Genomic DNA, 16,561 nt, shown 5'->3' on the forward strand with positions numbered 1-16,561 from the left:
TTTTGCCATATCGTGATATGCGATTTTAATTTCTAATGCTTGTATAAGCAATCCATCATGCATAATGAAATTTCAAATGAGCTTTTTATAGAGAAATTTCCAAATGAAAGACAAAGAATAAAAAAAGCTAGGATGCCTTTTCTTCCAAAAGAGATTTTCGTTTTTCTTTTTCACGATCTGGCCTTGTCGATGTTAGAGTTAATTATAAGCACCAAATCAGTAAAAACAAAATAGAAAAATTAATTACACAAAATAGGTAAGGATGGAAATCTAAACATGCTCTAGAAGGGAAAGATGAATTTACCGGCGGTTGAGTAAAGAACTTGATTACGCTAATCAAATAAGTAAGTCGACTTAATTATTCGGAAAAAAAAAGCAACGAATCAAAATTCGATATCTATTTACTTAGGTTTATCTAGCCCCATCAATTTTGCCCTACGAGTTCGAGCCTATTGAACCTCAGAGACCGCTCACTCGCTACCCCGTTGATCAGGTGAGATTGATCTACGGTTAGGGCTAATATTCTTCGGGAAGGTGCATTAGTTCTTCAGTTTAATATTAAATATTGTCGTTACCCGAAAAATAAAATTATTCACAACTAGAAGCTTACTTTATTCATTCGTTTTGTCAAATATTGCCCGGGCGAATTGCACCGTTGGATGAGATGGATCGCACATAGGACCCGCCCATTTTAACGGCGGATCTCAGGTCGTTCAGGTGCACCCAATCCTTCCTCTAGCGGGAATGGGCTTTTGTTTTGGCGCTAGTCAACTGAATCACGCCGTCTCTTACTCCACTTCTTCGTCTCGCCGCCTCCAAGGAAACGATGTTTTCATGGACCATTTAGTCCCTCGGTATTTTAGGAAGGCTTTCTAATATATGACCATAAAGGAATATTAAGGTTCCGTCTATTTTGCGAAAAATAAATAATTTAAGAAATATTTTTCTGAAAATAATCACTTGTATTGCTTGATATAATTAGTCAATGAAAAATATTTCATTATCAACAATAAATTATGTTCAAACATTTTTGTAGACGGTGAAATTTTTTTTTGTTCATTCATTTTCGTAAGCGATAATACAAGCGATTATTTTTAGGATAATGTTTTCGTAATTATTTATTTTCCGTGAAATAAGAGCACCCTAAAAGTAAGCTTCTATTTATAGTTAACAATCTTTACTGCTAATTTTATATTAGCAAATGCTGGGATTGTTTTATTTTTTGTCAGTTATGTGCATATCGGTTTTCGAGTGATTAATTAGTAGATTATTGCGACCCGGGGCTATCAATTTGGTGCTTAGAGATTGAGATTTTCAAAACGGGTTTTAAGCTAGTTCTGGACTCCATTTGCTAGGCTTGTCGTCGATTGAGTAATCTGATAACGACCCCAGAGGGCGAATATTTACTCTTTTAATATCTAATCATTGTATGTACATCATGAAGAAGATTACGTTGAGAATTCTTATCTAAGCTTTGTATCTTTTGTTGATACCATATGAATCGCTAGAAACATGCTCAACATTTTACTTTCATATTTTGCTATAAACATGTTCAATACGAGAAGCGGCATCTATTGATGAATGGTTATACTGTGTGATGGTCCTTATAAACTCACATTATTTGATCTATTTGATCATATCATTCGTAAGGTTTGTAAAAACAAGTGCATTCAAGACAATATATAAGATTCAAATATATGTAGTAAGCACTCTTATAGCTTTTGCAATTAAACTATCAAATTACGACCTTAAATTAGAAAGAGAATCAATAGTGAACTTCATTAAAAATCAATTAGGGTGTGTTTGCTTGAGTGAAAGAATTTTCGCGAATTAGTATTATGGACTATCACCCGTTTAATTTGCTGAAAATGATCGGTTAGCGGAAAATCATTTACGAACAAAGAAATTATACATGCTTAAAGTTATGAAATTTAATTCTCTAACCTAAAAAGAAGAAAATACTTTTTCGAAAAATATTTCTCGGAAAACATTTCTCTCTTACATGAAATATTTTTCCGAAATTAACACACCCTCAGGCTGCGTTTGGTCGTCCGGATTTCTAACTATGATAGGATTGGATAGGATATGATATAAAATCTAAGGATTTTGCCATATCCTATCCACTGTTTGGTGAATCGCAGTAATAAAACCGGATAATTTCATATTTTATCACGTCCATTGTTTGTTATTTACGATATATCAATATAAATGAATATGAAAATGCACAAATGAATATTGTAAAAATCTCTCATAATTCCCTGCCAAATCTAGGAAAAGTATAAAAATATGATCATTCACTTTTGGGATTATGAAAAGTATAGTATTTGGACTCCCACACTACTTTTGTGAAACTTTGACATGAACCGCAAAATTATAGAGGAGTTTCTACTCTCTTTTTTTTTGTTTGCTAAAAGGAGTTTTGACTTTGTTGCTACTTTTGTGGACTTTTGACATGAACGGAGAGCTACAAATGAGAAGAAGCTTAGACTCTCTCGCCATTTTCATGGAACTTTGACGTGAACTAAAAAACTATGGAGGAATTGTGAAGCTTCAACGTGAACTAGAGATACATAAGAGTAGGAGACGGGAGAGGGTAGATTTTTTAGAAATTTCATTGCCCCTCTTTTTTCAAGAATTAGAAAGATTCTTTTCAAATTTGAATTTGTTTATTAAAATCTGGACCTCATTTTTATTTACTCGATTTTTTTTAATTTTTCCATCTCTTTTTTAATTTTTTTTATTCCCTTCCATCAGTCCTTTATAAAATTTTATCAACTTATAAACTATACTATTATACCTAAAATATGTAATAATATAGATATTAAATATATGTTATAGAGTAGAAAGAAATTCAATTATATAAATAATATAGGAATATATAAAAATGAAAATTATTTTTTTGTTATTCTAAATTATCTTTTTAATATTATAACTGAAATATTATTTTATATTTAAATATTAATTTATTTTTATTATTTAAAAATTTTGTTTTGAGAAAAATAGCTTTTATATCATAAATATGAGAAATCCTATCTACCTTTATTCCACCTCCCCTGGGATAATTTTATCCAGGCTATATCTCCCTTATATCCGGTTTTATCCCATCTTGAGCAGGAACCAAACACAGGATAGAATAAATATTATCATATCCTGAATTTTATCCTGACTACCAAACGCAGCCTTAATTTCATTACTATGACTATTTTGTTTCCAACTAAACCAATGAGAAGAGGAAAAATAGCTTTTTCATCTACAACAACAGATGATCAAGTTGGTTTAGATTTCTACTTCCTTGTTTATGTTGTGCTGTAGCATTAGTTCTCATGAATTTGCATGCAATATTAAGGAAAAAAATCTTCTTGCCAGAGATTTAATAAGATTTTATTAATGAAGTGCCATAGGGACAATTTCTTAAGTAATTAAAAAAATAAATATTACCGTTTTCATTGTAGTAATTTATCTTGAACAGTGTGTAATAAATGTGCTGAAACACGAGAGTTCCGGTGTAAATTATGCTTGATAAGTGTCTGGAAGTTATTAAAATTAACCCTCGTGAGTTAATTGACTGATTGCTCGTGTAGATCCTTGGTGTGGTGTTACCTCACCACAGAAGGGGAGCAAGCTCCCTGCGAGGGCCTCGTGGCGGCATGCTCCACTGATGCGTTCCTTATTTTAACGTATTCGTGCTCGCACACCTCTCACCCATAATTTCCTATGTATCTTTATCTTCCCCAGAAGAAGAGAATACTCTGTGATGTTTAACGTCCAAGGGATGCCGAGATTCATATGAAGCCTCCGACGAAGCAGTTTAAGGTCTTACTCAGGATTCGGACATACAGATTTTGGGTTCAAAATAATTTTGACACCATGCCTGCCACTCCAAGAGTAGAGGCTTATCTAATACAGGTGAACAAGACGGTTTGCCTCTTCCTTTGGACATTAATCAAGTCTTAAATGGAGAAGTCGGCTTCGTTTGTTTCGCAAGACATTTCTGAAAAACGTTTTCCAAGAAGTCAATTTTCAATAAAATGATAATATTTTTCGATATTTGACTGAAATCTTATAACAAATTGGAAATTATTATCTGTCGTTTGGGAAGGAAAACGTACAAACATACACTATTAGAGCCTTAGTCACTTTGGCACGACAGCCAGGGAATCAGGCATGGGCGCTATGGTCTCGAGCCCGGCCTCAATAGACCCAGGACCCAACCCTAGGAATCTAGGCGCAAACATTAGGGTCTCGGGTCCACATAAATCATGCCCGAGACCTAAGCGTTAGGGACTCAAGCACGGACACTGTTGCCCCGTGACCGGCCTCAATGGATCCGAGCCTAGGCGCTAGGGACCCAAGCACGGGCATTGGGGTCTCGGGCTTCGTCTCTATAAACCCAAGCCTAGCCTTGATCGACCCGAGCCCATGCACTAAGGTCTCGAGCCCGGCCTCTGTGAATCAGGGCCCATACTCTGTGGACCCGGGCCCGTTCTTTGTGTATACAAAATGTGTTTTCGGGTGTGTGAGATCAAGGCTCCATTTGTTCCGCGGAAAATGAACGACATGGAAAATATCTTCCGAAAAAACAACCGTATTGCTTGGACAAAATATTTTTCGCTGAAAATGTTCAAACATGAATTGCCGCCAATCATTTTTCTTATATTTCCCGCGAAACGAACCGGGCCCTAAAATGAGATTATCCAAAAACCTCGTGTCCAAATCGGTAAATGGAAGTGTGCAGCGGCGTGTGGGGGCCAGACTTTGTCCGTTTCGGTTCGATTTTGCTTTGGCAAGTGTTTCTCTGACTCAGATGAACACCAACATCCTCTTCATCCTAGAGAGAGAGAGAGAGAGAGAGAGAGAGAGACGTATCATCATCATCTTCTTCTCCGGAGCCTCTCCTGTCTCGAAACCAGAGTCGCGGAAAGCTTCGAATCCCATCCCAAATGGCGGCGGCGGCGCGGCGGCCGCTGCGGTGCTTGTTGAGCAGCGGGAGGAGGACCTTCGGGGGCGGCGGCGGCGGCGGCGGGGGGAGGGGCTTCGGGGCTCTTCCCGAAGGCACCAACCCCTCCTCTTCGCAGGACCTCATCGACCTGGAGTACCAGTACAGCGCCCACAAGTGGGTCCTCTCTCTGCCCCTCTCCCTCTCTAATTTCGTCTTCGTTATGGTTGGTCGTTCCTGGTTTTTTGCTTGCTCGGTTTCGTTGCTCTCGCGCGATTTCAGTAGCGATTCTTGCGCCTCCGGTGCTTGGAGCGTTCGGGGAGTGATCGGGTTTTCGTTGAAGGGTTCATTCGTTGGCCGACTTCCGGCATTGCTCCGGTGCTCTGCCGCGTCTGCAGAATTCTTAGCGTTCGGAGGGTTCGTTTCCTCGCGGAGAATCGGATGCCGTCGGCATATTTATTTCTTTATTTTACGAGAAACCGAATTCGTTCCTTTTTTGTATTTTTATGTTTGGCTGGTATTGTCGAGTGAGTATAAACTATCTTCCTCACCATAAACGTTGTGATTAAAAATGGGACCTTGGAGAGGCGCCGCCTCTGAAACCCGGTGCTGAAATTGATGGCTAGGTTTTTGCAGATCATGAGAACATTTTCTTAAGTTCCTTAGTTTTCGTAATTGATGCCTAACAATGGAAGATTGAAAGTCTCTTCTGGAAAGCTGGTTTTTGGCAAAAATGGGCGGGCCTAGTTTTGCGCGATATGCACCCATAAGCGTGCCACAGAGTCGATTCTTTAATTACTCATTCGAAGAAAAGAAGTTGATTCTTTGATCTATATAGATGATCCTACCATTTGAAGTGGATGGTGGTTTTTTTTTTCTCAGACTAGTTCTGGCTGCTAGAGTCTGGCAATGTGTCTGTGAAGACTGAACTCATTCGTGGAAAACTAGTCTTGCATAGACTTTTACTTGAATGGGGAGCTTGCCATAGACTTTTACTTTATAGCTGCAACATGTTCTCTTTCTTTTGCATGTGGTCCCAAAGATAATAGTTTTGCTTAAATCATCAATTGTTGGGTAGCTTTTTGGTTCTAGAATCTAGATACATGCTATGCATAGAGACTCCTTCATCCAATTTATGACTTTAAGTTTGACTTTACTATTGTGGCATAGTAGTGATGGATTCTTGTAGAACTGTGCTAGAATTTCTTGAATGTGAAATTACTTTTCTGATATAACTCATTAACAATTAAAGGAATCAACAGTGGCAGACTATGATGTGGCACTTCGGGGTTAAGTTCTTTTGGATTTTGCTAGAAGTTCAGAAGTGCATGTACCCGTTTTATTGCTACAATTTTTTGTAGAGTGTCAAGTGAATTATCATTCAGTATGATTTATCAATTTGGATGAATGATGCTAGTGGAGTCCTTTTTTGAGTTCATAAATGAATGGGTCTCTCTTATTCAGACAACTCATACATTGTTCTAACTTCTTACCTAATCATTTTGTTGGCTCAAATGCAGTTATCACCCAGTTCCTGTGGTGTTTTCCCAAGCTAGGGGGTCATCTGTATGGGATCCAGAGGGTAACAAGTACCTGGATTTTCTGTCTGCTTACTCTGCTGTAAATCAGGTAATAACTTGCATGTGAATCTTTATGCCTTATGAATGAATCAATAGTATTTGCCTTATCTGGTTATGCTGGATTGGATGAATTCTCAAAAAGAGATAAATGGCTAAGAAGCTGCTTATTAGTGGATAGACATAACCAATCTGAATTACTGAAGTGGCTAATGCTTTTTAAACTTTCATATGCATCGAATTGACTTGACTTATGTGTTCAGTAATGTGACCTTCTTCTCTAGGGACATTGTCATCCAAAGATCATGACAGCATTAAAAGAACAGGCAGGAAAGCTTACCCTTAGCTCCAGAGCCTTCTACAATGATAAGTTTCCACTTTTTGCTGCGGACTTAACCAGCATTTTTTGCTATGATATGGTGCTACCAATGAATACCGGCGCCGAAGGTGTGGAAACAGCTTTGAAATTAGCGAGAAAATGGGGTTATGAAAAGAAAAAGATACCAAAAGATCAGGTAATGCGCACATGGTTATGCTAGTATTATGATATTCAGATTGATTATTACATTTATCTACATTGGGAGATGCCTCCTTTGTTTGTTAGATGCTTGTTGAGCACCAGACAAATCTCTTTTTCCATCCCTTATCTTAGAGTGGACTAGTCACAACAGACCAAGTACTAAACCATCTCCATGCATGGAGATTGCCGTTATTTTTCAGAGATATATAATGTATCTTTGTGCACGTGGGTTCTGCTTTTCCGTTTTTAACATACAGGACTCGCTAGCTATGACACTATGTAAGGCAACAAACCTCAGGATTGCCTTCACTCTCTCAATGAAAGCAAAACCATTACATCTTATTATTTATAGTTTCTCGATAAAAAAAGTTGGAATGATATATCATGTCATAGAAGGAGTATACACTGAGATTGAATGAATAGTTATGTTTCTGTTAGACTGTTAAGTACAAACAATCACGATTCATTTGGTATGTCATGAGTGATTGGATGTGCCTCATTCCTGCAATGTGCTAAAGGAATGATCAGATCTGTATCCATCAGGTTCGTGGTCGGTATCTTGAGGCATTTTCATAAGTTTTCTAGGCGACAGGAGAACAATTCTGTCAGTTTTAGGCCTTTAGAAGTATAATTACAGCAGGTAAGGCGAAAACAAGGAATTCTTGTATGCCTGATATATAGCTCTTTGATCTTGAAAGATCATTTGTGGGAACAAGAATATACAATCCTTCAGAGGCTGAAAAGCATTTGAATTCACATTGCTGCCTGAATGTGTAGCATTTTAGCAACTTTCTTTCTTATGCCTGATCCGGCTTGTATCGATATGCTTTGTCTGGCTCTTTCTAACCCAACTAATTTCCTCAATGAAGCTACTTGTCCGTATATATATGAATCTCCAACTAACTAAGCTGTCTAATGTCCTGAACTTTACAATCATCTGTACCTGTGGGTTCCCCTTCAACACCTTTCAATTGCCATTTGGAGGAGACCCTTGCCAACGGCTTGATCCAATTGGATCAGCAGATGTCTTTTCTGGGTGCTACTTGTGGATCTTCACCCTTGATCTGCTTCTCCTTGATCTAAGCTAAAATCCATTTAGTACAAAGAATCCATAAGTTTCTCAAATTAGTGAAGAAGCAAGAAACAAAACAGGTGAACCTATATCTGGTATTGGGAAGCCAAAAGGACACAAATGGTTTTGGAATTTAGGCCCAATGTGCAATATCGTCCCTGAACTATTAATTTGTTCAATGTGATCTGTGAACTTTTAGTAAATATTTAATCTAGTCCGTAGACTATATGAAAATATCCAATGTTAGTCTTCCATTAATTCAAGTTAATGGATATGACTTCCAATGCGGTACATTTGAACGATAGACAAAAAAACATTACGTGGATTACGCACGGAAGATATTCAACTCAAATTAGTATATAATAATCCTGGTAATTTGTTTAATTTGTTCAATTTGGAAAAATGGTTATCAATGTTATTTGATGACATGGATCATTATATCTTGATTGGAGTTGAATATCTTACATGGATAATCCACGTGGACGTTATTTTAATTTTTTGTCCACTATTCGAACTTACCGAATTGGAAGCTAAATTAGCAAATTCCGTTAATTTGAATAAGTGGAAGGATACCGTTGGATATTTTCATATAGTCTAAGGACTAGATTGAATATTCACCAAAAGTTCAAGGACCACATTAAACAAATTAAAAGTTCTGGGACGATATTGCACATTAAGCTGAAGTTCAGGGATCGTATTAAACAAATGAAAAGTTTAGGGACGATATTGCATATTGGGTCAAAGTTCAAGGATCATTTGTGTAATTATCCCTATTGGGAATATAGAACTCTAAAAGTCTACTACTATAATAAGTTTCCGTCCATTCTTCTTATTGCCATTTTGGATGTCCTTGTCTTGTCTCTGCCTATGATGCTTATCTATCTAGTTCGATATATACTCTGAAGAACTATGAGCGAGTTATGCATATGCAAGGATGTGTTACTTGAGCTTGAGTGTTGCATTTCTGTCTCAAGAAAGTTTTTGCTTCCGCTTTCTGATCCAAGGCCCTATGCCAAGAGATCATAAATGATACTTGTTTGCCACAAATATGAGAGCCTGCCAGAGGGTGGTTATATTTTCTATTGTTTCGTTTGTTTTGTACCTAATGTGGATGACACCAAGCCATTTGATCAGCTGTCTCCTTAGTGGTGTTGGTTGTTTATTTATGTGCCATGCTTCATCATTTGAACAACTTCCAAAAGACTAATTGAGTTTTTTGGTCCAAATATCGCTCTTGCACTAATGGAGTCATGTGCAGGCTATCATAGTCTCATGTTGCGGCTGCTTCCATGGTCGTACATTGGCTGTTATTTCTATGAGCTGTGACAATGAGGCTACCCGTGGTTTTGGGCCATTGTTGCCGGGCCATCTTAAAGTTGACTTTGGAGATCAGGTTGCACTGGAGAGAATTTTTAAAGGTCTAAACCAATTCACAGTCTCTTTTGTTTACTTAGTCTATGGTTTCATAGTATGCTGATCAAGCTTCATAATGTTTTTCTTCTGACTGACCTAAGAATTCAAATATGAGCTTCAGAATGAGTATTATCAGTGATATTAACCTTTAATCTATTGAAACAGCTATGTTGTGACATTATTGATCTAAGACTTATCATTCTTCTGTCTACGAGGTCAGAAAATGGAGATCGAATTGCTGGATTCCTTTTTGAACCTATTCAAGGAGAAGCTGGGGTATGTATGACTAACGGTCTTGACCAATTATAAGAATGTTATCTTTTTCAGGGGATGGGACTGTTTTAGATTGAAATGTTGAGGACTTATCTTGGCCTTGTTTGGTGCAATACCATCTTCCTCTGTTGCTAGGGGTATCAATATGGATGAAGATTTATGTTGTGCACATATATTTGTTGCAGCGCTATGCCAACCTTTTGTAACTGTTGAGCCTGACAAACGTCTCTAGGAGCATTTGTGATTTAAATATCTCAAATGGAGAACTTTCTTTGATTCGCATTCTCGATTTTAAGAACTCTCTGTCTGTTTTCTTTTTTTTGGTCGGACTCTGTCTGTCTTCTTAAACCAGTCAGTTTTCAGACTCGACTCCTGTTTCACAAGGAATTCTGGTCAACTTTAATCTAACATGACCTAAACTGTTTGGGCTCTGGATTGAGTTCTCTCTTTGTTCCTTCTTCCCCTCACTTGAAGTTTTATATTATTTCTGCCACATTATTTGCAGGTTATACTTCCTCCAGATGGTTATTTGAGGGCTGTCAGAGATCTTTGCTCGAAGTATAATATTCTAATGATTGCTGATGAGATACAAACTGGCTTAGCAAGGACAGGAAAACTGCTGGCATGTGACTGGGAAGAAGTTCGCCCTGACGTAGTGGTAAGGCATTGAATTACTCAGATCAATGACCATGTTTATCATTTTGACATACATATATAATAATTCTGTATTTCAGTTCATTGTTATTACTTTCGGTGTTGATCTTCCTCCTCATATTTTGCCTTTTGACCAACGGATGATATGTTTTCATTGCAGTTATTACTCAAGAATTGTTCAATTGAATTATATTTGGTTAGGTCCTCCGGGTTTATTTGGTTTAAGGAGAAATTTTGTTAACCTCTATGCCCTTAGAGAAGAATGTGCATCTCTGCCTATTTCCTATGAAGCTCCTTTGAAGCCGAACGAACTGAAATCTTACAATTGTCCTCCTCTGTTTTCTTACTGGTTGACCACAGATATAGTGTTGATGTGTGGTCGAGAATGAGAGAATTACTCTATTCCTCAGATATACAGCTAAGGCTAGAGGAATACACTTTTTAATCTTTAACATGCATAGAATCTGTCCAAAATTCTAAAAGTCTAAGTACACTTTGGAGGTTATCAAATCAAACCACTTCAAGCAGAATATTTACTAGTTTTGTCAAGAATTCAATCAACACCGTATATTCATTTGATGTGTGATAAAGTACGTTTCTTCAGAATCGTAATGGCACTATATCCATGAGCTGTCCTGAATTTAATGTGAATGATTGGGGTCAGTCCACAAATTTGTGCTTGGTCATATTGGCCTCCATGCATCTTTATTTGATCCTTTTGTTTTTGAACAGATTTTGGGCAAAGCACTGGGTGGTGGAGTGATACCTGTAAGTGCAGTGCTTGCAGATAAAGATGTAATGCTCTGCATTCGACCTGGAGAGCATGGAAGGTTTGAAAATTGTGCCTTTTGTGAATATTATTTCGTCCCTTTTGTGAATAAAATTCTCCTGAAAGTTATATTTGCAATCTTACTTAGTAAACGGTTGCAGGGAGTTTTGGCTGCAGACACCTATTAAATCCCATATGACTTTCAAGATCTATATCATTTTTGTGATTAACCAAAGAGTGATTGGTTGCCAGCTTCAAAGGAAAATTCTCGCTTATTTCAAATGTAGCCAAAGAAATTTTATCGGTTTTGTTGGTCCAACTTTTGACATGCTATAGCATTATTAATCTATCCCATGCAGAATTTTAGATCCACCTGACCAGACAAACATGTTGTAGTTGGTTGATATATTAGTTTTTCTGCCCTTAAGATTAGGTTTGAGGTTCTCTAGGATGGAGATTCAGTCAGTATATCTAGAACTTATACACTGAATGAAATGAGGAGTTGACGATGTGGAGGTAAAATGGGCTCCTCCCACAGAAACAGTCAAAAAGTATATTGTATGGGGAAGCCTATGACCATGGTCATGTATCAGAACCTCTCACATTATGCTCTTACCTGTTATAGAGTTTAGGTACTCATAAGCAAGCTGCTTAACACTATTTTGCTTTTGTGGTTCTTCAGGTCATTGTCACTTACTTATTTTTCGGTTCTTTTCTTAAGTCTTTGATTTTTTTTTAATTTTTGGTAAGGCTGTCTGGTATTTTTTTCTCACAACCCTTTCTCCATTTCGTTGTTGTGTGCAGCACCTTTGGAGGAAATCCTCTGGCCAGTGCAGTAGCAGTTGCTGCTCTAGATGTAATCAGGAGTGAGGGGCTTGTTAAGAGGTGTGTGCTTTTTCACCGGCTCTTATGTTAAATCATCCTTAGGGACAACCTAACCAGTCAACACCATAGCATGTCTCAATCCAAAAGTATGCCATGTAATATTTGTCAGTGCCTTCTTGTCATCTCGGCATATTGGCTGTACTGATGGGTGACCACCAAGAAAATGGGCCAAACAATTCAAATCATCTGCATTTCATTGGCTCATCAACTTTTGAAAATGGTTTATTCTGATGTCATTTTAGCTGTTCTCCAAGCACAGACCACCTTTGCATGAAGGATTTATGAGTTAAATTTGGTTCTCCTGTCGGGAGTATTTTGCATACCTTCCAGTTCTATGCTAGTCTCTTTACCTTAGTTATATTTCTAATTCATGTCTGCTACTCTTCTACAGATCAGCCCAATTAGGAGAGGAGTTAAGGTTTCTGTTAATTAAAGTTCAGAAGAAATTTCCAGAATATATAAAAGAAGTGAGGGGGAGAGGATTGTTTAATGCTGTGGAGCTGAACAGTTCCAATTTGTTCCCCATCTCCGCATATGACATCTGTCTGAAGTTAAAGGAGAGGGGGATTCTTGCCAAGCCAACACATGATACTATCATCAGATTGACCCCTCCACTGTCAATAAGGTAACGTACATGCTTACAGTTAGTAAATGTGATTGATCAACAATGCATCGCATTTGAATAAGAAATCACGAAGTCACAAAAAGAAGTACTTTTAAGATGTATCTATCAATATAACCTCAGCCAGAGAGATAAATACAAATCGCGACACTCTGATTTTTTGGTTTTGATGGTTGTAACATTAAGATTTATATTATCAATAAAGCCTCTGCCAGAGATAAAGTACGATTGCGATGCTCCGATTTTCTGGTTATGATGGTCTTCTTCAAAGAGTTCTGGGCGCAACATTACCTGTTATTCTTGGAACTTCTCTTCTTTTTACAAACAGAAGATCATACCAGTAGATGGATATAGACGGCTCTTATATTTGCAGAATGAGGACAAAATGGTAACCAAATTCTTTATTAACATACCATAAATGAAAATGCCAGCAAATGAGATCCACGTACACGCTGCCAAAAAATTTATGAATTGCATCTTAAACTATCAGCTAAAGCAATGGTTTGTTCCTTTTTATGTTGAAACTTACGACCACCCAATCTGTTAGGGCTTAATTGAGGTGTATAGGTGGAGATCCTATGTCCTTTTAAAATGTATGTTTTCAATATTTGTCTCTTGTTACAGATTCAGCTTTATCAAGAAGTGATAATTTCAATGAACACTTGTCTCAGATTTACTATTTCCGATTGCTTAGTTTTGGCTTTTGAATGTGCGTCTTACTTTACATACTTTAAGTAGTTCCATCAGCTGATACCCCCACTATCTTTGACGTTTGCTTGCTATTTTTTAGTGCGGAGGAGCTCCAGCAAGCTTCGAAAGCACTTCATGATGTTCTGGAACTGGACCTTCCAAAGATGCCAAAGGTGAAACCAGAGAATTCATCTCCCACTTCCAGTGCATGTGATCGTTGTGGCCGGAAAATGTATTGACTCTTCGAAATACATCTCAGTCAAATGTGTAAATGTTCTCTTGTGTTTCTAGACAAATAAGGCTCCACCTCATTTTCTGAAATAAGGCTCCATGGCACTCTGCGCTAATATTGTCTCTTCTCTCACTTGCCTTTCCTTTAATCTTTAGACAGAAAAGAAAAACTGATTCTTTAAAATGGTATCTGGATATTTATGGGACTGTGTTTCTGTTAACATAAGTAATAGAAGTATAATGTCGGATGAAGCTCAGTTATATATCGGGTACGGGCAGATGAGTTCTCATTTCAGTCACTCTTTGGTCTTTAATACATCGTTGGCAATTGGAATTGCTCGCATTTTAGTAAAACGAAAGTTGTGCATGTGATAGAAGCAACAGACATTAGCATGATCAGCTACAACTTAGTTAATAAGTACTGTGTCTTAGCTTCAAGATAGGTCTATTCGGCATATTTCTTTCCCCAAAACAGGTCCTTTGGCGTATCAAGCGGCGCAATCATTTGTATATTCTCTGATAATGTGCTGATGATGCATGCGTTTTGTAATTTGGTAAAAGAGATCTACTTTATTATTGAGATAAATCAAGTATATATAGGCTTAGGGTTAAGCCTTGATACAAAGACCTAAATACCCTTTCCTAAAATAAACCCAACTTGCTAATTATCTAATAATAAAACTAACACTCCCCCTCAAGTTGGGGCATACATATCAAAAAGACCTAACTTGCTGCAAATATATGAAACTCGTCCACGCCGTAGAGGTTTCGTGAAAATGTCTGCTAATTGCTCCTCAGACCGTGTATGTACCAAGCTGTATATCACCACAATTCACCTTTTCCCGAACAAAGTGACAATCAATCTCTATATGCTTAGTTCGCTCATGAAACACTGGATTACTAGCAATATGAATGGCAGATTGATTGTCACAATGGAGAGTAGACGATCCTGCCATATGTAATCCAATCTCAGTCAACAACATACGAATCCACTTAAGCTCACTTGTAACGTTAGCCATAGCACGATATTCTGCTTCTGCACTAGATCGAGAAACAACTGATTGTTTCTTACTCTTCCACGACACAAGATTACCTCCAAGGAATACACAGTACCCTGATATAGACCGGCGATCTACAGGACAACCAGCCCAATCTGCATCAGAGTATCCTGTCACCTCCAAAGAGTCTGGCTCAGAATAACCAGCTACATTAAGATGACCCCGATTATGGAATACAAGCCCTTGACCTGGGGCTCCCTTCAAATATCGTATAATATGTAAGACAGCTTGCCAGTGAGTAGTACGAGGAGAGCTCATGAACTGACTCACCACACTAACAGCAAATGAGATATCTGGACGAGTAATGGTAAGATAATTCAACTTGCCTACCAACCGACGATATTTTTCTGGATCATGAAGAAGCTCCCCGTGTTCGTTATCAAGCTTCACCCCAGGGTCCATAGGTGTATCACCAGGCTTAGCATCGTGCAAGCCCACCTCCTTAAGAATATCAATGGCGTACTTTCTCTGAGAAAGAGCAATACTATCACCAGTATATGCAACTTCGATACCGAGAAAATATCGAAGTAGACCTAAGTCTTTAGTATTAAACTCCTTTTGTAGAAACTGCTTGAGTCGTTTTATGCCTTCAACATCACTCCCAGTAACAATGATATCATCAACATAAACAACCAGAATAACATACCCCTTCAAAGATGACATACTAAATACGGAATGATCCACATTGCATCGATGCATACCAAAACTGGTAACAGCATCACTAAAACGACCGAAACAAGCACGAGGAGACTGCTTTAGTCCATATAGAGCTTTACGCAATCGGCATACCTTCTCCCCCTGAGCAACAAACCTGGGTGGTTGCTCCATATAGACCTCTTCTTGAAGATCCCCATGAAGGAACGCATTTTTAACATCAAGCTGATGAAGAGTCCACTTAAAACGAGCAGCCAAAGAAATAATGACACGAACAGAAGGAATTTTAGCCACTGGAGAAAAAGTCTCGTCATAGTCAATGCCATAATTTTGAGCATAGCCCTTCGCAACAAGACGCGCCTTTAAGCGCTCAACAGAACCATCAGGATGATATTTAACAACAAATACCCACCGACAACCTACCAATTGCTTGTCAGGAGGTAAAGAGACAAGTTCCCAAGTCTTGTTGTGTTGTAGTGCAGCCATTTCTTCCTCCATAGCACGAGCCCAACCTGGATGAGCTAAAGCTTCCTGCACACTATTGGGCACAGACACAGATGTGAGAGACGACACAAATGATGACATTTGAGGAGATAAATTATGATAAGACACAAAATGAGCAAGAGGATACCGAGATCGAGTACGGTGTGCAACAGGAGAGTCAACTGGAGGTGATGGAAGAGGATCAGAAGCCGGGGCCGGAGATAGTGGTGAGGCGTCTGCTGATGGAGAGTCATGATTCCAAGCACGGCGAGGACCACGTGTATAGACCTGTAGTGGCTGAGATGAACTTGGATTTGATGGAACAACAGTAGAAGAGACATATGGTGATTCTGCTGGAGATATAGGTAGGGGAACTAACAATGTTTGAGAAGGTGAGGAAGACGGTGCAGGACAAGAAACATTACCAAAAAATGTCCGATCCTCGAAGAAGGTAACATCAGCAGAGACGTACTCTCGACGAGAAGTAGGATTATCACAAACATAACCCTTTTGGGTACGAGAGTAACCAACGAAGACACATTTTTCAGCACGGGGAGATAATTTGTCTAGGCCAGGAGACAACTGATGGACAAAACAGACACAACCAAAAATACGAGGACGAATAGACCATAAAGTTTGATTAGGATGAAGAAGAGTAAAAGGAACAGCTCCCTTTAACACAGAAGATGGAAGACGATTAATAAGATGACATGATGTACGAATA

The 16,561-nt window shown here is 38.3% G+C and overlaps 1 protein-coding gene across 1 annotated transcript; it reads left to right on the forward strand.

Moving 5' to 3' along the window:
• The first annotated feature begins 4,810 nt into the window (after nt 1-4,810).
• On the forward strand, nt 4,811-13,758 carry LOC115693864 (ornithine aminotransferase, mitochondrial). Its single transcript, XM_030620927.2, has 10 exons — nt 4,811-5,113; nt 6,457-6,565; nt 6,798-7,028; nt 9,364-9,523; nt 9,739-9,794; nt 10,297-10,449; nt 11,178-11,275; nt 12,019-12,099; nt 12,491-12,724; nt 13,512-13,758. The coding sequence occupies exons 1-10, from the start codon at nt 4,941-4,943 to the stop codon at nt 13,648-13,650; spliced, it is 1,434 nt and encodes a 477-aa protein (XP_030476787.1). The 5' UTR covers nt 4,811-4,940; the 3' UTR covers nt 13,651-13,758.
• Nucleotides 13,759-16,561: the final 2,803 nt, after the last annotated feature.

Source organism: Syzygium oleosum, unplaced genomic scaffold, assembly GCF_021117445.2.
Source record: "Syzygium oleosum isolate NSW1041296 unplaced genomic scaffold, Sole_v2.1 Sole_v2.18, whole genome shotgun sequence".
In the NCBI taxonomy this organism is placed as follows: domain Eukaryota; kingdom Viridiplantae; phylum Streptophyta; class Magnoliopsida; order Myrtales; family Myrtaceae; genus Syzygium; species Syzygium oleosum.